The 24,017-nt window shown below is 34.0% G+C and overlaps 1 protein-coding gene across 2 annotated transcripts in view; it reads left to right on the top strand.

Annotated features, from left to right (window-relative positions):
• Diaph1 (diaphanous related formin 1) overlaps positions 1-24,017 on the top strand; it is a 93,499-nt gene that overhangs the window by 55,098 nt on the left and 14,384 nt on the right. For both annotated transcript variants that reach the window (XM_015485499.2, XM_015485491.2), the window contains one exon: positions 21,894-21,992. In XM_015485499.2, coding sequence (XP_015340985.1) covers positions 21,894-21,992 — 99 coding nt within the window. The remainder of the gene's footprint in view (positions 1-21,893; positions 21,993-24,017) is intronic.

Raw genomic sequence — 24,017 nt, 5'->3', positions numbered from 1 at the left:
AGCCTCAGTCTCCCAAATTGATTGGATTACAGGCATGCACCACCAGGTCCAGTTTACCATAAGTCTTAAAAATTTTCAGACTGTTTTCTCTAGAGTGCATGGTCATAGACATGGACCATGCCCTTTCCTAGGGCTTAAAGGGAACTGTTTAAGCTTTGAGATAATGTGTTTACCCACTGATTAATAGCTGCATTTGTAGGGTAATTTATCTTCAACTTTTTCTCCAAAATAACTTTTTTACTTAAGTGGCAGGTTTTCTCCCTGATTAGACCAAGTAAGTTAACAGCACTTTGTGGGCTATTTTATAGAAAGAAAGAATATAGTAATGTTCTGTTAGTGTTGAATAGCATGTGGTAAAATTTCTTTCATGACTTCAGGACTACATCCCCACTCCTCCATGTGTCCTCCATGGAGATCTCTGAGACTGACTTAGAGGCACATGATGAGACTATGCCTTTTGCTTGACGCTGTTTCTCCCCTTCTGAAATGGGTCAAAGAGATTGACCTTCAGCATCCATAGGAGATGGTATTCCCTTGTTCTAGGGGAGAGCACACGTTACAGAGAGGAGGTTGCAGGGCCTGACACCTTGGCACAGCTGGAAGGTCATTTGTAAAGTCTGGTCTTTGAAGCTTAGATTGACTCCTTGCCTAGTTTGGAAGCTGTAGTTCCCACTAGCAAAGCTTAGAATCTACTGAAAAAAAAAAAAAAAGTCAGGGTTGTAGCAGCTATCAACATAGACATTGTTTTGCCACGTTTTAATCAAAGAGTCAGCTAGGTGATCAGGGTCTCTTTTCTGCTTCTCTTAGAAGAATTAGTCTTCCCAAATAAGATTCTCCTTTTCCCTTTTTTGCTGAGCTCTTGTTGGTACCCACCTCTGTTTTTTGTCTCCTGTGAGTTTCATACATTCTATAAATTGAAATTACTGAGCTCTTAATATCATTTTTAGTGTAAGGCATGACATATGAGGCCTTTGTTCCATTGTCCTGGTGGAAATGGGGCTGGACATTTTAAGCCTTGACAGGGTTTTACATTAAATGCTGAAATATTTACATGCTGAATTAGCACTGCATTCCTGTAACAGGACTGGGAAGGCTACAAATGGGAGCATCCTATGGGTTCTACATGTGACTGTCTTTACTGCTGGTTGTCAGCAAGAGTCCCTCCCAACTCATTGTTGAAGCTAAACCAGAGCTAGCTATTTAAGGATATGAAAATACAGGGAATACCCAAGCCATGCTTTTCTTCTCTTTCTCTCAGTTTCCTGGTGGGTGAAAGTTTTAAAAGTTTACACATAGTGGGCTCAGGCTGTGGCTTAGTGGTAGAGCGTTTGCCTAGCAAGTGTGAGGCACTGGGTTTGATCCTCAGCACCACATAAATAAATAAAATAAAGATATTGTGTCTATCTACAACTAAAATAATATTTTTTAAAAAAATTTACACATAGTGACATTATTGCACTACATTAACAAATTAAACAATTTTATTCTGTCCATATTCCTTTGTAGTCTTTGCCTGGGCTGTATATATAGCATTTACCTGGTTTTACATGGTTATAATGTATGTGTATCGTGGGGTTTTATTCTTTATTTCATGTTGAAGTATATAAATCCATATATGTAGGTCAATGGATTTTCAAAAATTAAAAATGAAGGGGCTGGGAATATAGTTGAGTGGTAGAATACTTGCCTAGCATGCATGAGGCCTGAGTTCAGTCCCCAGTACAAATAAAAAATTGAAGAAATGTACATCCACGTAATCAATACTCAGATCAAGAAAAAGAATGTTGCTAAGACCTAGATTCCTCTCTCACCCACTTTGAATTATAGCTAGTCCCCTATCCTCCCTACCCCAGTATCCTAATTTCCATCTGGCTCCTATCTACAGTATATTACAACAGAATATCTAGTATATTTTCCTGTTTGCTTGCTCTGGCAATACCCATTAAATACCTTCAGAATTGCTAACTCACACCACTTTGAAAAGCAAATCTCCTAATTAGAATTTTGTATTCATTTATATCCAGCCTACTTGGTTGTTTATATTATATAATTCTCAAATCCATCTATTTCTGTTTATCTCCAGCCCTGCCATAACCTTACGCCATGCCTTCATCATCCCTTAACCTGGAACACTACTGGTGTGGGTGTGGGTGCGGGTGCGGGTACGGATGGGGGTGTGTGGCTATCATTTGTGTATTTCTGTCCTGTGTACGAAGAAAAAAAAAAAACGTGTGTGTAACCAGTTTCATCAACAGCCATCATCTATTCTATATTAATACTTTAAGTGATATGTTTTCTCTTTTTCCTGATTTATAAATTGAAGATTTTATCTGTGGCTGCCCTGCTATGAAAGTGGGGTGTTATACTACCTTCCCTTTTCTCTCCTTCAATTATCATCTAATTTTTTAGGTCTTTTAATGTTTTAATCTTCTTTCTGTTAAGTATATCAAAAATATAGAAAGCTGCATGAAACAAATATATAGCCTAATGAATTATCATAAGGTGGGAAACTCTAATAATCAAACGTCAGAAGGTAGGAACTTTCTAGAAAGCCACTAGGAAACCTTCATATGCTCCCTTTTACAAGAACAGCGATTATTTTGATTGTCATGATAATCAATTTGTCATTTTTCATTAGAGTTTTGTCACCCAAGTGTACATTTCTGAACATCATAGTGTAGTTTGCCTGTGGTTTTATTTATTTATTTTTAATTAATTTTAATTAATTTTTTTTTTTTTTGAGAAGGATCTTGCCACATTGCCCAGGCTGACTTCAAACTTGGGCTAAAGTGATCCTCCTGTCTCGGCCTTTTGGAATAGCTGAGAGTAGGCACTGGTCACCATGCCCAACTTGCCTAAATATTTTTTCATGTCTCCCTTAATTTATAGGTTCCTCCTCTTCTGTTTTAAATCCTTTTGTTGTTAAAACGTTATCATTTACCCTATGAGCTTTTTCCATAATCTGGATTTTGCACTTGTATCCTCATAGTGTAGTTTTGTGTATTTCTGTTCCTTATGTTTGCTGTAAATTGATAATTGAATCTAAAGGCTTGATCAGAGTCAGGTTCCATTCGTGTATTTGTTTTTTCTAAGACATCTTTTTAATAGGTATTAGGTTCCTATTTGGAAAGCACATCATATCTAGTTGTCCCTTCTGGGGACAACTGTTGATTCTCAGTGCACAGAGTGCATAGATCTATTATTTCATTAGGGTTACAAAGCTGTGATATTCCAAACAAACGGAATTCCTTAAATAGTCTAAAATATTAATCCTTTGTCAGTTATATGTATCACAAATACCCTCTTGACTCTGTGGCTTCTCTTTTCTCTGTTTTTATTAGTATGTTTTATTTCTCTGTTTTTATTAGTATGTCGATAGATAGAAGTAAAGAATTTGGGTTCTTCAGCCTTTCCTTTTATGGTTAATGCATATTATATTAAGAAATCCTTTAGTCATCAATATCATTAATCCTATAGTTTTGCCTCTTGTATTAAGATTTTTAATTGACATGTAAAGGATTTACTTGCATATGAATACATTTTTTTCCATATGGATGTCCATACTTATTGGTAAGTCTGTCCTTTTCCTATACATCTGACATACTCATTTGTTATATTAAGTGCTGATTTATGCTTGGATTTGTTTTCTAGACTATACTCTATTTGAATCATTTTGTCTCTCTATATTCCAGTACTGCATGCTCTTAGTTATCAGTTTTATATTTTGTATTGATATGCCCAATCTTTTGTTGGTTCTTTGACAATGTCCTCACTCCTCTTGGTCCTTTCTTTTTTCATTTAAATCTTAGAATCAGCTTGTCAACTTAAAAAATGATATGTCTTGGTATCTTAATTCTGTTGACTCAATAAATCAATCTGGGAAAAATGACATTGAGTCTTTTCATCTATTACCCTATCTGTCTACATTCTCTATTTTTAAATGTTTTTCAGTAAGTTTTATAGTTTCTCCATGGATATCTTAACTTTATTAATTATTTTTTGGGGGGTTGGGCATTCTAGGGATAGGACCCAGGCCTTTGAATATGCAAGACAAGCACTCTACCACTGAGCTATATCATACCCCCAACTTTATATGACTTTTTTAAAATTAAATTTTGTTTGCTTATAACTTACCAATACATGCTTTTAGATTTTTCTATATTGACAGTCATCTTTATGTAATTAGTGTTATTTCTTCCTAATATTCAGAACTTTTGTTTCTTCTTGCTTTACTGTACTGGCTAAGACCTACAGACAACGTTGCTGAATGGAATTGATTATAATGAATCTCCTTCTCTTGCTTGTAATCTATGAGGGAAGTTTTTAGCATTTTACCATTAAGTTCGATTTTTGTCTTCAGCTTTTGGTAGATACTGTTTGTCAAATTAAGGAAGTTTCTTTCTTTTCCTAGTTTGCTAAGTATTTATTGTGAATGGATATTGAATTTTGTCAAAAACTTTTTTTTTTTAATCTTTATTTTTATGTGGTGCTGAGAATCGAACCCAGTGTCTCACGCATGCCAGGCAAGCGCACTACCATTTGAGCCACATCCCCAGCCCCTCAAATGCTTTTTTTTTTAAATATTTATTTTTTAGTTATAGGTTTACACAATATCTCTATTTTATTTTTTTATGTGGTGCTAAGGATCAAATCCAGAGCACTCTAACTCTGAGCCACAACCCCAGCCCCTCAAATGCTTTTTTTGTACCGTCAAGATGTTTATATAATTTTTCTCCTTCAATCTGTGATTATGATAAAGCACACTTATTATCTGGTACACAGATCTTGTACTCCTAAAATAAATTCAACTTGGTATTATCTATTATTATTCTTATTTTGCATGGCATAATTCAGTTTGCTTTTTCTTTAGGAAATTTTTTTTTTTTTTGGCCTGTGTTGATCAATGAAAATATCTAATTTTTTTTTAATAAAATTCTTTCACATTTTGGAATTAAAGTTATGCCAGCCTCACAAAATGAGATGGGAAATACTTTTTCTGTGGGAGAATTTTTGCATGATATTGGGGAAAATATTTATTACTTAAGTGTTTGAAATAATTAGCTGGTAAAGTCATCAGGGTCTATTAGGGAATTTTTAAAAAATATTTTTAGTTGTAGATGAACATAATACTTTTATTTTGTTTATTTAGTTTTTTTTATGTGGTGCTGGGCATCAAACTCATTGCTTCATGCATGCTAGGCAAGTGCTCTACCATTAGGCCACAACCCCATCCCCTACTAGGGAATTTATGAACATTAATTTCTTTTATGGTCATAGGAATATTCTGGTTTTCTCATATTAAGTTTTCACTCAGTTTTTAAAGTATTTTTCTAGAAATGTGTCCATTTTATTTGAATTTTCATCTATATTTTATATGAAGTTATTCTTTTTTTTTTTTTTTTTTTTTGGTACTGGGGGATTGAACTTTGGGGCACTCAAAAACGGAGTCACATCCCCAGCCCTATTTTGTATTTTTTTTCTTGGAGATGAGTCTCACTGAGTTGCTTAGCATCTTGCTTTTGCTAAGACTTACTTTGAACTCACGATCCTCCTGTCTCAGCTTCCCAAGCCACTGGGGAAATATTCGTCTTAATGCCTGTAGCATACTTAGTTTAGTCCTGTTTTTGTTACTATGCCTAATCTCTCTGTCACCTGTCTCATTTTTTTATTGGTAAATTATAACTATAAATTATAGGCATCATTGTGATATGTTCATGCCTTTTCTTTGATCCTCTTTTCATTTTTAAATATTCATCAGTCTGACCAGAGGTTTGTTGAATTTATAGTCTCAAAGAAAAGGGAAGGAAAATAACTTCTGGTTTTGTCAGTCTTTTCTGCTATAAATTTAACTCATTTCTGTTCTTATCTGTATTTTAAAATTTTCCTTATTTGTAGTAGCTGGGTGTGGTGGCATATACCTGTCAATCCAGCAACTTGAGAGGCTTGAGGCAGAAGGATTATAAGCTTAAAGCCAGCCTTAGCAATTTAGTGATATCCTAAGCAAGTTAATGAGACCCTATCTTGAAAATGAAAAATAGAGGGCTGGGGATGTGATGATTTCAGTGGTTAAGCACCCCTGGGATCAATAATAATAATACAAATTTCTTTAATTGTATTTTATTGTTCTTATTCTTATTTCTTGAAATAAATGCTTCACTCCTTAGTTTTCAGTCTTTTTCTCCCCTCCTCATACATGCATTTGAAGCTAGGTTTCTGTTTAAATTATATTTTAGGTATATTTAAGGGATATAAGTTTTGATAGGAAGCATATTAATTTTCTAGGGCTGCTATAACACAGTAGCCTCGACAGGAGGGTGGTGGTGTTTAACTAAGTTGGATTTCTCACAGTTCTAGAAGTTCAAGATGTTAATAGGTTTATTTTCTTCTGAAGTCTTTCTCCTTTACTTATAGATGGCCACTATGTCATCACATGCTTTTTTCTTCTGTGTGTTCATTTCGGTGTTTCCAAATTTCTTCTTTATGTAACACTACTAGTTAGATTGGATTAGAGACCACCTTAAGGGTCAATTTGAACTCAAAGACCCTATCTACAAGTACAATTACATTTTGTGGCTTGGGGGTTGAGTTAGGACTTTATCATGAATTTTGGGAGGACACAATTCAACTATAACAGGAAGCATTTTTTATTGTCACTAAGTTCAATACATCTTTTTATTTCCATTATGATATGTTTTCTGTGGGTTACTTACAAGTGTTTAATTTCCATATATATGGAGTATATGTTTCCTATTGCTGTTATAATAAATTACCACAATTTTAGTTTCTTAAAACAATTCAAATTTATTGTCTTTCAATTCTAGAGGAATTTATTTTCTTTCAGTTTTGGAGGACTTAAGTCCTGAAATCAAGGTGTTGACAGTACTGTGTTCCTTCTGGGGACTTTGGAAGAGATTGTTTCCTTTCCTTTTTCAGCTTCTAGAAGCTCCCAGCTTTCCTTGGCTTATTGCCCCTTCTTCCATCTTTAAAGCATAGCATCTTTAGATCTTTTTGTGTCTGACCTCTTCTTCTGTCATATCTCTCTGACTCCGAACCGTCTATCTTCCTAAGAGTCATTTTGATAATATTGAACCTACCTAGATAATCCAAAATAATTATTATATCTCGAGAGTCTTAATTTATTCATACCCACAAAATTGTTTTTGCTATGTAAGTTTGTTATTCACAGGTTCCAGGAATGAGGATGTTGACATGTTTGAGGAATTATTATTCTTGTAGTTTTTTAGGATTTTTCTTATTTCTCATTAATTTCTAGCTGATTGCACTGTGGTCATAGCTCTTTCGAAATGGATAAGTTTTGTTTTATGTCTCAGCATATTGTTAAATATTATAAATGTTGTATGTGCATTGAAAGATCCATGTGTATTACATTTATGTGAAGTGTTCTATATGTATCCATCAGTTCCTCTCTGTTGATTGTGTTGTTGTGTTACATTTTCAGTATCCTTACTTTTTATTTGGTTATTTTGTTACTGAGAAATATAGTTAAAATATCCCATGTCTAGGTTTGGTACTGTAGTTATTTGCATATTTTCGTTCAATGTTGTTAGTTGGAGATTTTTCAGTTATCTCTTTACTGAATTCCAGCTTAATATTTCTGTGGTCAGACAACATACTTGGAATGGTTTCTTCTATCTTTTGCAATTTGTTGAGGCTTGCTTTTATCCAGTATACAGGAAACTTTGGGAAGTGTGCTATATTTATATTTTAAAAGACATAATTTGTTATTGTTAGGTATGTTATTATAATATATTAGATCCTAAGTTCGTCAGATATGTCCAGAATTTCTCTTTTCCATGTTTTTGCTGCTTGCTTTATTAGTTACTTGCAAAAAGTGCTAATTCTTCCATTATAGTCATGGATTTGCCTCCTCCACCCCTTTAATTTAGTCAGTCTTTATATAAATTGAAACTAAGTTATGGAATCCATTTAGATTTACAGTTTTTCTTCCTTATAGATTAATCCTTATTGTTTCAGTGTGTATTCATGACAATTATTAGAGACAACATTTCTGTCTGATATTAGTATAGGGATAGCAGCTTGCTTTTAGTTAGTGTTTCTTTTGACTGGTCTATGTTCTGCCATTATTTTACCCTCAATATTTGTGTCTTTAAGGTATGGCTCTGGTATGTTTAGTAATCCAATCTTCATGGTAATTTATTTAATCCATTTGAATTAATCTATTCTATGTTAGTATTTGTTTTCTGTTTGATTTTGGCTTTCTGGATTTATGTCCCTTTTTTCCATTCTTGTCTCCTTTTTAATTATTTAAAACTTTTTAATTATTTTTAATTTCTCCTATTGTTATACATCCTTTTACTATGCTTCTGGTGGGTACCTTAGCATGCTAAGGATTTACTGTACTCTTACACAAATTATAATTTTTACAATTTTCCAAATAATACTAGAACTTTACAACATTTCAACTGACTGCATGCTTTGCTTTTGAGTTATTAATGTCATACCTTTCGATTCTACATAGGTTTTAAATCCCACAAACATTTTTACTATTTGTAGTAGCAATATTCACTTAAAAAACATTTTTCTAATGTTTTTCCTTCTTGTCTGCATTTCTGAATTTCTTTTGGGACAGGTTTTCTTCTGCCTGGCTAAGTATTCTTATCAACATTTATTTCAGTTCATATCTGCTGATAATAAATTGTCTGGTTTTTGACTGAATATATTTTTATTTCATCTTTTTTTGAAAGAAGTATTTTTTTGTCTTTTTTTTTTTAAGTATGCCACTGTTGGTCATTGTTCATTTGAAGATAATATTTTCCACCCCTGCTACTTTGAGAATTTATTTTAACTCTCACTGTTAGCAGTTTTACTATGATGATGTGTCATTGGGGTGGTTTTCCTTGCATTTGTCCTTGGATTACTCGTTAGTTTTGTTCTGAGTGTTGAAGTTTTTGATCACTTTTGGAAAATGCACAACTACTTTCTTTATAAATATGGCCTTCATATTTATATGTTGGACCTTTTCACTGTGTCTCATGTGTCCTTACATTCTTTGTTATCTCCATTTTTCTTTATCTCAACACTTTAGTTTGATATTTTTATCCTCTTCCAATTTATTGACTACTTGTATCTCTTTTTGTTGTTAATAAATAGTTTGTAGTTGGACAGGATACCTTCATTTTATTTATTTAATTAATTAATTTATCTTATTTAAACACATCCATTGAGCTTTTAATTTCATTTCCAATATTAAAAGTTGTAGAAGGCTGATATGTTCAACTTTACTCTGAGGATGTAGCCTTTTGTTTTTATAACCTAAGGTGAAGGTTTCATAAGAATCTGTCCACTGGGCAGAAACTGGACCTTAACTCCAGTCCACCCTTGCCCACAGAGTAATCAGACTGATATTATAATAGTGCTCCACTGTTTTGCTTACCACTTGGTGGGAGTTTATCACCATCTCATCAACTGTTTCATGTGTTCAGGGTGGCTTTCTAAACACTACATTAGCATTTTAAGTTGTTTTTTTTTTCCCCCCCATGGAGATTTGGCCTCATTGGAAATAGAAGTTCTCTCATTTATTTTTCATTTTATACAATAATTTTCACTACATTGAAAAATTTAAAATTTTACATAATTAAATTAGTATTCTAGTCTTTTATACTTTTTTCTTTTTTTTTTTTGTCAGTACTAGAAATTGAACCAAGGCCCCTATACCATACCGCTGAACTATATCCCAGCCCTTTTTATTTTATTTTTTTCTTCCTTGTTTTCCTCTTGTGTTTTATTTTACATTTCCATATTTTTTCTTTTAAATGTATTTTTAAATTTATATATGACAGCAGAATGCATTACAATTCTTATTACATATATAGAGAGCACAGTTTTTCCTATCTCCGATTGTATACATAGTATATTCACACCAATTCGTGTCTTCATACATGTACTTTGGATAGTAATGATCATCACATTCCACCATCATTAATTACTCCATGCCCCCAGCCATCCCTTTTTATTGTATTTATTTTGAGGCAGGGTCTCACTAAATTGCAGCTGGAACTTGTGATCCTCCTGCCTCAGACTTCCAGGTTGCTGGGATTATAGACATGTGCCACTGCTTCCAGTAATTTATACTATCTTGATTTTATGTTATTCTTAGGAAAGTTTTTATTTATTCAAAATTGTGTTGTATATTTATTTTTTAATTTGTTCTTTTTAGTTATACATGACAGTAGAGTGTACAAGAATGGAATCCTAATTAGAATAAGTTATACTCCATGATAATTCTGTTTTTATATTTAGATGTTTAATATACCTGGAATTTATTTTTGTGGATAGCATAAAGTTAGGATCTGTTTTCTTTGAAAATGTATAGCTAGTTGTCTTGATGAGACCAGGAGTTAGCAAATTTTAGCCAATCTGTTTTGATTAAATTTTATTGGAACAGAACCATGCCCATTTGGTTCGTCACTGTGATGAAATACTTTCATGTTATACCAGCAGAGTTGAATAGATACTATATAATAACCATTTGGTCATTTTAAAAAGTTTGCCAAAGTCTGGGGATGTAGCTCAGTGATTTGCCTTGCATGCAAAAGTCTGGATTCAATCCTAGTACTGGAAGAGAACACACACACACACACACACACACACACGTACGTTTATATCCCTCCACCCCCACCCAACCACTTGGGAGGCTGAGCTGGGGATGTGGCTTAGTGATAGAGTATTCCTGGGTTCAATCCCCAGTACCCAAAAAAACAAAAAAATTCACTAATCCCTGAATTAGATCATTCTTTTTTAGTAATCTGGGTTGCTGCTTTTTTTAAATATTTATTTTTTAGTTGGACACTATATCTTTATTTTATTTTTATTTGGTACTAAGGATTGAACATTTGCCTCATGATGGTATGTGAGTGCTTTACCACTGAGCTACAACACCAGCCCCTGAGTTGCTACTTTAGCATACTACATTCATCATATCTATTTCTGAAGTTCCTTCTATTTTCTTATTCAGTTAATGTGTTTTCACAGCATCACTGTTATAATTAGTACAGTTTTATACTATTGTATTTTATTGACAGCTTATTCAGTCAAATTTACTGAGGTATCATTTCTATATAGTAATGTGTACAGTTCTATGAACTTGGACATGTATTTGCCTTATAATTGCCACAATCAAGACAGAGAACATTTTCATCATTCCAAAGAAGCTCTGTGAGGTCATCTGTCAGTCTCCTCTCCTCATTTCTAGGCTATGGCAAACTACTGATATGCAGTCTATCCCCGTAGTTTTGTCATTTCTAGAATGTCTTTGAGATATATCCAAGTGGTTACATTCATGTTCATTTATGTTGCTAAATTTAGTAGTCCATTATATCCATTCCCTGGTTGATAAACAGGATTATATCTAGATTTAGATTGCATTCTATAGCTCATTTGCATATAGGGTTTTGTCTAGACATGTGTTTTTCATTTTTCTTGAGCAAATAACTAAGGATAGAATTGTTGGGTCATCTGATACAGTAAGTGTGTTTAATTGTATAAGAAACTGCCAAACTTTTTTAAATTGGCCACCAACAATGTATGAGAGTTGCAGGTGCTTTGCATTTTTACTAGCTTTTAGTATCATAGGTTTTGTTTTGTGGTTTTTATGGGTTAGGCATTTTAGTTTTAATTCCTAGTATGTATTCCTAATGGCTTAATGGTAAGCATTTTCTGTGCTTATTTGCCACCTATATATCTTCTTTGGCAAGTGAAGTATATGTCCAAATCTTCTCTGCCCATGTTTTAAAATCAGGTTGTTTTCTTATGACTGAGTAATATTTTTTTATGTTCTAGATATTAGTTCTTTATTAGGTAAGTGTTTTGCATATATTTTCTCCCAGTCTATGGATTGTCTTTATTTCTTAATAGTTTGATACATAGAACAGGTTTTTAATTTTTGTCAAATCTACTTTATCAATTTCAAAATATTTTATTTATTTATTTTTTTATACTGGGGATTGAACCCAGGGGCACACTACCACAGAGCTACACACTACCCCTGCCCCCTTTTTTTAAAATCTTGAAACAGGATCTCACTAAGTTGCTTAGAGCTTCACTAATTTGCCCAGGCTGACCTTGAACTCACAATCCTCTTGCTTCAGACTCCTGAGTTGCTGGGATTACAGGTGTGCACCACTGCACCTGATGATTTTTTAATGTTTTGTATTATTTTGTATTACTGAATGAAAATTTACCTCAAACTTAATGATATAGACAGCATAAATTTATTATTTTATAATTTTCAGTGAGTCTGGTGTTTGAGTTATCTGGATCCTCTGTTCAGGATCACATCAGGGTTCTAGATGAGTATCATTGCTTTCTGAAATTCAGTGTTCCTCTTCTTTTGATTGAGTCAGTTCCTTGTTAATTGTAGAATATATGGTCTGCACTTTTTTTTTGCTAGCCATCAACAAGGTTTACTCTCAACTCCTAGAGGCTACCCACCATCTCCTCCGAAATAGCCTCCTCCACAACAACATTGCTACAATAGAGTATCTGAACCTCTTTGACTCCTCTTGTCTCTTTTCTCCAAACCCTCATTTAAAGGGCTTCCCCAGTAGGTCAGGCCTACCCACTCTCAAAGGAAAGGACTATATAGGATCATGCATCCTACGGGAAAAGAAAGTGGGAGACTAGCTTATGATTCTGCCTATTACATGATTTGTCCTTTTTTGTCTTAAGAAATTGTTATCTACCTCAACATTGTGAATGTTTCTGTTTTCTTCTAGAAGTGTAATGGTTTTATTTTCCATTTAGATCTTTCGTTCATTTTATATATAAATGTATGTGTATATGAAAGAATACAATCCCAACTATGTGCGGTGGTATGTGCCTGTCCCAGCTAGTTGAGAGGCAGAGGTGAAAGAATCACTTGAGCCCAGGAGTTGAAGTCGAGCCTTGGCAACATAGTGAGGCTCTGTCTCAAAAAAAAATTCTTTTATGTTTTGTTTTGTTTTACAATCCCTGTCCCTTTTAAAAAATATATTAGATAATGGCAGTTACTTTATAACCACTGTCACTAATTCCAGAATAGTTTCATCATACACCAAAGAAACTCTGAATCTATTAGCATCTCTCCACTTGTTCTCCACAATTTGGCAACTATTAATCTACTTTCTGTTTTCATGGATTTGCCTATCCTAGATATTCCATTATTATCAATATAATCATATAATGTGTGCCCTTGTGCTGACTTCATTTAGGAGTCATGATGTTTGTAAATTCATCCATGTTGTTGCATATGTTTGCACTTCATTCCTACTTATGACTGAATGATAGTCCATTGTATAGATATTTCATTTTGTTTTTTTGTTCATCAATCAATGGACATTTGAGTTGTTTCTACATTTTGGCTGCTATTAGTAATGCTGTGATAAACATTTTTCTTTTTTTTTAACTAAATTGTTTGAGATAAAGTACCCCAAGTGCCCTGAAGTATCTCTTCAGTACAATGCATTCTCTTCTATAACCATAGTATATTTATCACACTTAAGAAATTTATTATTGACATAATATTGTTATATAACATGCAACTCATATTCAAATATCACCACTTTAATTAGTGTTTTTAAACACTTTAAACAATCACCACTTTATTTATTGAAGTGGAATTTACATAGCATAAAATGAACCATTTTAAAGTCAATCATACAATGGCATTTTAGTATATTCATAGTGTTATATAACCACCACATCTCTCTAATTCTCTGTATTTCATCACCCGCAAAGGAAATCCTAGATCTATTAAGCAGTTACTCACCATTCTTCTCTCCCTTGACAAGTACCTATCTATTGTTGTCTGGATATTTCATTTAAGTGGAGTCATACAACATATGACATTTATATCTGGCTTCTTTGCTTAGCATGATATTTTTGAGGTTCATCCACATTGTAGCATTGTATCGGTAATTTATTCCTTTTTAATAACAGAATAATATTCCATTATAAATACACTTTGCCTATGCATTCATTGATAGACAGTTTCTAACTTTTAGCCATTGTGAATAATGCTGCTATGAACATGCATGTATGTGTATTTGAATACCTGTTTTATATGCCTAGGAGTGGATTTGCTAGGTCATATAGCAATTCTTTGTTTAATAGGATGAAAGGATGTGTTGAACCTATAGATGAATTTGGGAAAATATACCAATTTCAGTGTTGCATATTTATTGAAGACTTATTTAGATTGTGAATTTTTCATTAGTGTTTTGCATGTAAATCTTGTTTATATAGTTTAACTGCTTATTTCTTTATGGTGTCATCGTTATGGTTCTTTTTACTTCTATTTCTAGTTATTCTAATATATACAAAGAAATATCATTTAGAGAGTGGTGAGAACAAACATCTTTTCCTTATCCTGGTTCTATGGTTTAATCATTCTATATTTAACCATTAATTATGAAGTTTATTATACATTTTTCATAGATGGACTTTATCAAGTTGAGGAAGTTCTCCTTAAAAAAATTTGGCAAGAGTTTTTATCATGAATATGTTTTGAATTTTTTTCAACTGCCGTTATGATTTTTTTTAAACGTCCTGAAATCATGGTGTTTCTTAACAGTTGATGTCAGAGATTAATTGGCAGCATTTTTTTCCTGTACTAATGGTTCATAAATTAATGTATGTCATATAATTTCTGCCAACTTATATTTGATGAATGTGTATCTTTTATTAGGTCATAGTACAACTATCATGTCTTTTTCAGAATTTTCTTGGTTTATAAATATCATACTCCACAGAAAGAAATCAGAACTTAGAAAGAAAAATGAGCATAGACGTGGACTATTTAAAAATTTTTTTTTATTCTTTTTAGATATGTTGAGAGTAGAATGTATTTTGACATACATGCATGGAGTATAATTTTCCATTCTTGTGGTTGTACATGATGTGGAGTTATACTGGTTGTGTATTTCTATATGAACATAAGAAGGTCATGTGCAATTTATTCTACTGTCTTTCCTGTTTCCATCTCTGCACCCTTCCCTTTATTCCCCTTTGTCTAATCCAATGAACTTCTTTCTATTCTCCTCCCTTTCTTATTGTATATTAACATCTGCATATCAGAACATTCAGCCTTTGGTTTCTTGGGATTGGCTTATTTCACTTAGTGTGATAGGATAAATGCCATAATTTCATTCGTGTTTATTGCTGAATACTATTCCGTTGTGTATATGTACCACATTTTATTTATCCATTCATCTGTTGAAGGGTACCTGGATTGATTCCATAGCTTAGCAATTATGAATTGAGCTGCTGTAACCATTGATGTGGCCACATCACTATACTATGCTGATTTTAAGTCCTTTGGGTATATGCTGAGGAGTGGGATAACTGGATCAAATGGTGGTCCCATTCCAAGTTTTCTGAGGAATCTCCATACTGCTTTCCAGAATTGCACCAATTTGCATTCAGCATGGGCTATTTTTTACATTGCTAGCAAGAAATACTCAAAGGCTATCAGAGTCATGTCAAAGGGAAACTTGAAGAAGAAACTCCTTTAGGCCACACTACTTGCCCTAAAGATTAAGATGTATTCTTTTTTTATTATTATTATTAGTTGTTCAAAACATTACATAGCTCTTGACATATCATATTTCATACATTTGATTCAAGTGGGTTATGAACTCCTCCCATTTTTACCCCGTATACAGATTGCAGAATCACATCGGTTATACATCCACATTTTTACATACTGCCATACTCTAGTGACTGTTGTATTCTGCTATCTTTCCTATCCTCTACTATCCCCCTCCCCTCCCCTTCCCTCCCATCTTCTCTCTCTATCCCATCTACTGTAATTCATTTCTCTCCCTTTTTTCCCCCTTTCCCCTCACTTCCTCTTATATGTAATTTTGTATAATGATGAGGGTCTCCTTCCATTTCCATGCAATTTCCCTTCTCTCTCCCTTTCCCTCCCACCTCTTGTCCCTGTTTTATGTTAATCTTCTTCTCATTCTCTTCCTCCCTACTCTGTTCTTAGTTGCTCTCCTTATATCAAAGAAGACATTTGGCATTTGTTTTTTAGGGATTGGCTAGCTTCACTTAGCATAATCGGCTCTAGTGCCATCCATTTCCCTGCAAATGTCATTATTTTGTCATTTTTTAGTGCTGAATAATACTCCATTGTGTATAAATGCCACATTTTTTTTTTATCCATTCATCTATTGAAGGGCATCAACAGTTATGTGTTGTTATGGGAGACACAATTTAGGATTCAGTGAAGCAAATAGATTAAAAGTAAAAGGATGAGAAAAGATACCATGCAGACAACAACCACCAACAAAACTGGAGTGACTAATATTGAACAAAGCAAGACTTCAAACCAAAAATGCCATTCATGTCAGGAGAACATTTTGTAATGATTAAGAATCAGGCAGGTGTAACAATTATAAACATATACACCTGAGTGTATATGTGGCCACGTCACATATAGTCAAATAGCAAAGCTGACAGTAATGAAGACAGCAATAGTTCAAAAATAAATGCTGAAGGCATCAGGGCTGCTATAAGTAAGTACCACAGACTGGGTGACTTGAACAATAAAAATTAATTTTTTTATAGTTCTCAAGGCTAGAAGTGCAAGATCAGAGTGTCAGCAGAGTTGATTTCTTCTGAAGAAGAGTCTCTCCTTGTTTTGTAGATAACCACCTTCTTCCTGTGTCTTCACTAGGTCTTCCCTTTGTTTGTATCCGTCCTCTTTTTCTTTTATAAGGACACCAATCTTATTGAATTAGGACCCACTCTAATGGTCTTACTTTAACTTAATTCTTCAAAGATCCTATCTTCAAATACAGTCATTTTTCTATGGTACTGAATGTTACAATTTCAACACATAAATTTGAAGGGGACAGAATTCTAACAACCCCCATCATCAGTATTTGTTAGAAGAACTAGACAGAATAAGAACAAGGAAACAGAAAACTTGAACTTTATAACCTGCTAGACGTAATAGCCATCTGTGGAACACTGTACCCAACAACAACATAATGTACATTCTTTTAAAGTATGTATTTTCCTTGTTAGACCATAAAATCAACCTCAATAAATTCAAAGATATAACTAATAGAAAATATGGTGTCTGACCATAGTAGAAGTAGAAATCCATACAGAAAAATGGGAAACACATAAATATGTGAAAATTAAACAATATACATCTTAATAACCAATGAGTCAAGAAAATCAGAAAAAATCGGGAAATCAAAAATTACTTAAAGATGCATGAAAATGAAGCCACAGCACACAAAGCCTTGTGAAATGCAGGGTAATTTGTAGCTCAGTGTGCTTATATTAAGAAAGAAGAATCATCTCAAATCTATAATCTTAACCTTCAATCTTAAGACAGTAGAAAGAGAAGAGCAAATTAAAAATAAAGCAAGCAAAAGGAAGAAAATGACAAAGATTGGGGTATAAATTTAAGTACAGAATAGAAAACCCAATAGAGAAAATCAAACTTAAAACTTATTTGAAAATGATAAACAAAATTTTAGCCAGATTGACCAAGACAAATTATTAGAAACAAAAATGAGTGAACATTACTACCAACCTTAAAAAAATTAATAAAGGAAAACTATCAGCACTTATATGCCAACATATTTGATAACTCAGATGAAATGGAAAATTCCAAGAAACATACAAAGTACCAAGACTGAAGAAATAGACAATCTGAATATACCTTTAACATGTAAAGAAATTGAATGATGAATCCCAAATTACCCCCAAACAAAAGCCCTGACCCACATGTCTTTATTGCTGAATTCTACATAACATTTAAAGAATTAATGCTAATGCTGTATAAAATCTTCCAAGAAACAGAAAAGAACACCTCTTATCTCATTTTTTGATGCTATTGCTATCCTAATGCCAAAATCAGACATTGTGTTGTAAGAAAACAAGACTACAGAGTAAGATCTTTTATGAGTATGGATGGAAAAAATCAGCAAACTGAATTCAGCATCATGTAAAAAGACTTATTTACCATAACGAAGTGGAACTTATCTCGGGGATGCAAAGATTTTTTTTTTTTTTTCCTGGTTCTGGGAATTGAATCCAGGAGTACTTAACCACTGAGCTACATCCCTAGACTTTTTTAAATTTTTATTTTGAGACAGGGTCTTACTGAGTTGCTTAGGGCCTCGCTCAGTTGCTGACACTGCCTTGAACTTGGGATCTTCCTACCTCAGCCTTCTGAGCCACTGGGATCACAGGTGTGCATAACCACATCTGGCGCAAAGATAATTTAACATCTGATAATTAATTAATGAAATTCATCATATCACTAGAATAAAAAGCAAATTATATGGTCATTTCATTAGACACAAAAAGCACTATACAAAACCCAACACTGTTTCATGACAAGAAGCACCTAACGTACTAGGAAGGGTAATGAACTGCTTTAGCCTCACAAAGGGCATTGAAGAAACCCCCAGTTTAAATCATATTTAATGGATGAAAGATCCAATACTTTGTCCTTTATAATGTTAGAAATAAGACAAAATTCTCTTCTTACTTCTTCTATTAAATGTTGTATTGGAAGTTATAGCCAGGGCAGTTAGCCAAGAAAATAAATAAGAAGTATCAAGACTATTAAGAAAAAGGCAAGGGCTGTGGATAGTTAGTATCACAGATGATATGATCTAGTATATAGATTATCAAAGAATCCATTAAAATTCCACTAATTGTAGTAATTAGCATAGTTGCAGGTTACAAGATCAATACAAAGAGGTCAGTCATTTGTATTTTTTTATATATATATATATATATATATAATTTTTTTTTTTTTTTTTTTTTTGGCCCCAGGGATTGAACCCAGGAGCNTTATTTATTCAGTTTGGTACCAGGGTTTGAACCCAGAGGCACTTTACTACTGAGCCACATCCACAGTCCTTTTTATTTTAAGACAGGGTCTCACTAAGTTGCTTAGGACCTTGCCAAATTGCTGAGACTAGCTTTATACTTGAGATCCTCCTGCCTCAGCCTCCCAACCTGCTGGGATTATAGGTGTGCACCACCAAACCTGTAATGAAATGAATTTTTAGAATCCATTCACAATAACAAAAGAATTACAAATAAAACACTCTGTAAACTACATAGCCCACTGCTGATAAAAATTAATGAACTAAGTAAATGGGAAAAAACATCCCATGTTTGTAGAGGAGAAGAATTAACATTGTTTAGATAGCAAGTGATCTATAGATTCACTTGCAGTTCCTATGAGAATCCCAGCTGATTTTCTTAATGAAATTGGCTTGCTGATTCTAAAATTCACATGGAATTATAAGTGAATTCAGAGCAGCCAAAAGGACCATATAATTTGCTTTTTATTCATTTTCTGTAAAAGAAAAAGCAAAATAGCATGACTCATGTTTCCTTGTGTTAAAACTTATTACAAAGCAGTTATAACCAAGACACTGTGGCATAAATATAAACACATAGGTTAATGCAATTGAATTGAGGGGCAAATATAAGCCCCCACCTTTGTATGTGATACTGGGGATTGAACCTAGGGGATACTTTACCACTGAATGACATCTCCAGCCCTTTGTATTTTTATTTTGAGACAGAGTCCAGGCTGGCCTTGATCTTGCAGTCCTTCTGCCTCAGCCTCTAGAATTGGTGAAATTATAAACTCCTTATATATGACCAGATGCCAATGGGGAAAGAATAGTTTTTTTCATCAGATGTGTTCCATATAGATGGACGGTGTGTAAAAAGATTAAATCGGATCTCAATTCGCACCATATACAAAAATTAAATTTGAGATGAATCAATGCATGAGCTAAAATTATAACACTGAGAAGAAAACAGGGTTAAATCTTCATGACCTTGAATTTGGAATTTTTTGACATAAAAAGCACAAACAATAAAAGAACTTGAACTTCATCAAAATGAAAAGCTTTGTTCTCCAAAGGATGTCATCAAGTAAGAAAGAAGACCATCTACAAAATTGGAGAAAATATTTGAAAATCATATAATATGTCTTTATTCATGAGGAATACTGATGCTGTACAAGTCTTTTCCTTTTCATCATCGTTGTTTCATTGTACTTATCTAATTTGGTATCAAGGTAATACTTGCCTCAAAAAATTGAAGTGGAAAGTATTGCCTCACACCTCTTCTGTTTTCTGAGAGATTATTAAATTATTGTTAATTTTTGTTTAATGTTTGATGTAATTCTCCATTGAAATGTTCTAGGCCAGAAGATTTTCTTTTAAGATGATTTTAAATTATAGATTTAGTTTTAAAAATAGTTTTTAGGAGTATCCATGATTTTAGGAGTATTCAAGTTGACTATTCCACATTGGTTGAGTTTGGGTAGTATTGGGTCATTAAACAAAAATTAACAAATTGTTGTTCATTGTCCAATTTATAAATGCAAAAATGTTTGTGGTGTTCCCTTAGCCTTTTAATGGCCGCAGAACCTGTAATAATATTCCCCTTTTCATCTCTAATAGTAGTATGTAAGCCTTCTCTCTTTTTATCTTTGTCAGTCTTTCTGGATTTTTATCTGACTTATTTATTTATTCAGTTTGGTACCAGGGTTTGAACCCAGAGGCACTTTACTACTGAGCCACATCCCTAGCCCCTTTTAAATTGTTTTATTTTGAAATGGTCTCATTAAGTTGCTTAGGGTCTCACTAAATGGCTGAGACTGGCTTTGAACTTGTGATCTTCTTGCCTGCCTCATCCTCCTGAACCACAGGGATTATAGGCCTGTGACATCAGACCTGGCTTATTGTTGTTGTTGTTATATATATATACACACACACACACATTTTTTAAATTTTTATTTTGTTTGTTTATTTTTATGTGGTGCTGAGGATCGAACCTAGTGCCTCACATGTGTGAGCCACAACCCCAGCCCTGTTGTTGTTATCTTAAACCAGCTTTTTATGTCATTATTTTTCTGTATTTTTTTTCATTTTCTTACTCAATAATCATTTATTTACATAACCAATCTTTATGTATTTGGAATTTTCCTTTCTCAAATTGGGATTCCTGGGTCAAATGGATGAATTTTTTTTTTAAATAGGGCTTTTGGGGTACCATTTGTCCATAACTTTTTATTTTTATTTCTTGCTTATTTGTACCAGTAATATAATACTTTTCATATGGTCAAAAATTCAAATGGTGTAAGAGGGTTTGTGTTCAGAAGTATTCCTCATACTCATGCTCAAGTTCTCCCCATTCCTCTGCTCAGAACCAAGTAGCTTTGTCTGTTTCTTGACTCTGCTTTCAAAGCTATTCCCATATGGCTTTCTAAAAACTTGTAGGTCAAAATATTTTATAATTATATCTCTCTGTTCAGAATAGTTTCTGTTTTCTCCCCCCCTCATCCCCAGGGCAAGTCATGTTCAAGATGAAGTTTGAAAGATAAAGAGAATTTTTAATAGACACAAAAGGATAATAACATAGTGGAAGACTCTAGTATGGGGGTTATGAAACTGCTATTTTTGTGAATATTTTTATGGGAACACAGCCTTGCTCATTCATTTATATATTGTCTATGGGTGCTTTCATGCTACAGTTGCAGAGCTGAGAAATGAGAACAGGCCACATAGCCTGTAAAACCTAAGATATTTACTATTTTGCTATTTATAGAAAGTTTGCTGATCCCTGCATGTGGATAGGATGTAGGTAGGAAAGCATTATTGGTAATTGTTGGAAAAATGAAATATTCATTATAATAGGGGGCAGTCATTAATAGCAGAGTGGCTAAAGAGAAAGTTAGCCTTAAAGGAATACAGTGGGGAGACCATTATCATGGAGACCAGGCAAAGGACCATTCCAGGCTAGGTGGTAGTAGTTCAGTAAGGAACAGAAGTGGCTTGTCCTAAACCATGTTTTTCTTATCTTTCCCTCACTAGCCAAAAAGGATCAGGAAGGTGGAGAAGAAAAGAAATCTGTACAAAAGAAAAAAGTAAAAGAGTTAAAGGTGTTGGATTCAAAGACGGCCCAGAATCTCTGTGAGTAACTGTGATCCCAACTATTTGAAATGTGAAGGAATTCTTCTAAGAACTTAATTCTCTTGAGTTTAAGTTCTCTCAATATGATATACCCATTTCTGGAGTTCCTGCTGTGTGTCAGGCATTGCATAGTGGATTTCCCATTGGCGCCACTTGAATCCCATTGGCACCACTGCAAGATTGATAAATATATGGTTTTATGTCATTATAGAGCTAATAAGAACTCTGAGGGTCTGAGATTTGAACCTCAGTCTCTCTTGTTTCTATGTGATGGGCAATCTATTAGGCATATACTAAGCATGTGTTCCAGAGATAAAAGGTTGTATATTCCATAAAACACAGTCTTGTAAAGATAGAAAGGCAAATAATAACAATAGCATAGATTAATAAATGTTGTCATAGAAGAATGCTAAAGTGCTTATGAGAGAACTAGGAAAGGGGATATCCAAGTTGGGGGAGTACTGGTGGGCAGAAATCTTGAAGTAGTACCTCTCAAGGAAGTATTACTTAAATTGATTTGAAAGAACTGTTAAGAAGGGTGAGGAATGGCTTGTTTCAGGAGAGGGATTAGCCTATGTGAAGGCACATTGGCATGAGAGAACATTGAGTTCAAGAACTACAAGTAGTTGAGTCTACCTGAGTAAAGCTATGGAGCTGTGAAAGTAAGAGTTTTTAAACAAGAAATAGAGTGTTAAAACTGTAATTTTTAGGAAGGCCTTTAGGTGGTAATTTTTTTTTTTCTTTCTTTCTTCTTTCTTTCTTTCTTTTTTTTTTTAAGGCTGAATTGCTGGGTAGGAAAAGACTGGGCAGAGAGATAAGTTATGTTATTGCTTTAAACTAGGTAAGAGGTGCTCAGGGCCTGAAACTAAGATAGTGAGAATCAAAAAGAAGTCACAAGGTAGTAACAAGACAGAATTAATGGAACTCAATGGTTGACAGAGGGGATAAAGATGGTGTTTTTTGAGTTTAGATCACTCTATGAAAAGTGTTATCATTTACCGAAATAAGCAGATTCATCAAGAACAGATTCTCTTTGTGGGGGAGGAGCATGGCTAGTGGATGTAGTGAGAGATGGCAGGGTAGAATCTTACATAGAGTACAGTTTCAGTGTTATCTTTTCATTTGCTTTGTGAAGACAGAATAAGTAAAATTTGTGACTGTAAAAGAAAAGACAGTTATATTTTCAGAATGCTATAAAGTGAAAGAGAATTTGGTAGAGAGGAACACTGGGTCAGGAAAGATTGTTTTTTTCCCTGCAAGATAGGAGAGACTTGACTATGTATATGTGCTAAAGGACAAGGACCTTAGGGCCACCTCTTTTGTGGAAGCTTGAGGAAAGGATGCATACCTGGGGTATGTGTATGTATGTGTATACATGCATGTATATGAGCATATGCTAATAACTTTACAGAAGTGTTGTCACAGTTTTCTTGTAGGTGATTCCAAAATAGTGCTTTCCAAAGCCTTTTCTAGTCTGGCTGTTAACTGAGAGTCCCCCATCTTCTTTCTTTTTTGCAGTACTAGGGATTGAATCCAGGATGCTCTGCCACTGAGCTACATTCCTATCCTTTTTTATTTTGAAACAAGAGTCTTGCTAAATTACCATAATGGCCTTGAACTTTCAATCTTCCTGCCTTCAACCTCCTGAGTAGCTGTGGTTTCAGGTGTGCACCATCATGCCTACCCCAATGTTCAGTTTTTAAGTGCCATGAAAAGGCTGGGCAAGGAATTTGGCCAACGTCTTCAGTTTTTCTTAGCAAGAGAAGTAAGGTCTTAGAACAAATGGGGAAGTGGTGGGACTGTTAGGAGAATGGGTATATTTTGGAGGAACTGCCAAAAGGAATGGGAACATGGGGAAGTAAGGACATGCAGAAAGGGATTGCTAAGCAGCACTGAAGCTCCAGCTGTCACTGGTGCCCCTGCAAATGCATGGACTTTTATCTGCATCAGCCCAAGTAAGAGTAGAGAAAGGAGATAGCTGGATTAACTAGACTCTGCAAGAATGCAGGCAGCAAGAGAATAGTA

Source organism: Marmota marmota, unplaced genomic scaffold (assembly GCF_001458135.2).
Source record: "Marmota marmota marmota unplaced genomic scaffold, marMar, whole genome shotgun sequence".
Taxonomy (NCBI): domain Eukaryota; kingdom Metazoa; phylum Chordata; class Mammalia; order Rodentia; family Sciuridae; genus Marmota; species Marmota marmota.
This window is presented reverse-complemented; position numbering and strand designations above follow the sequence as displayed.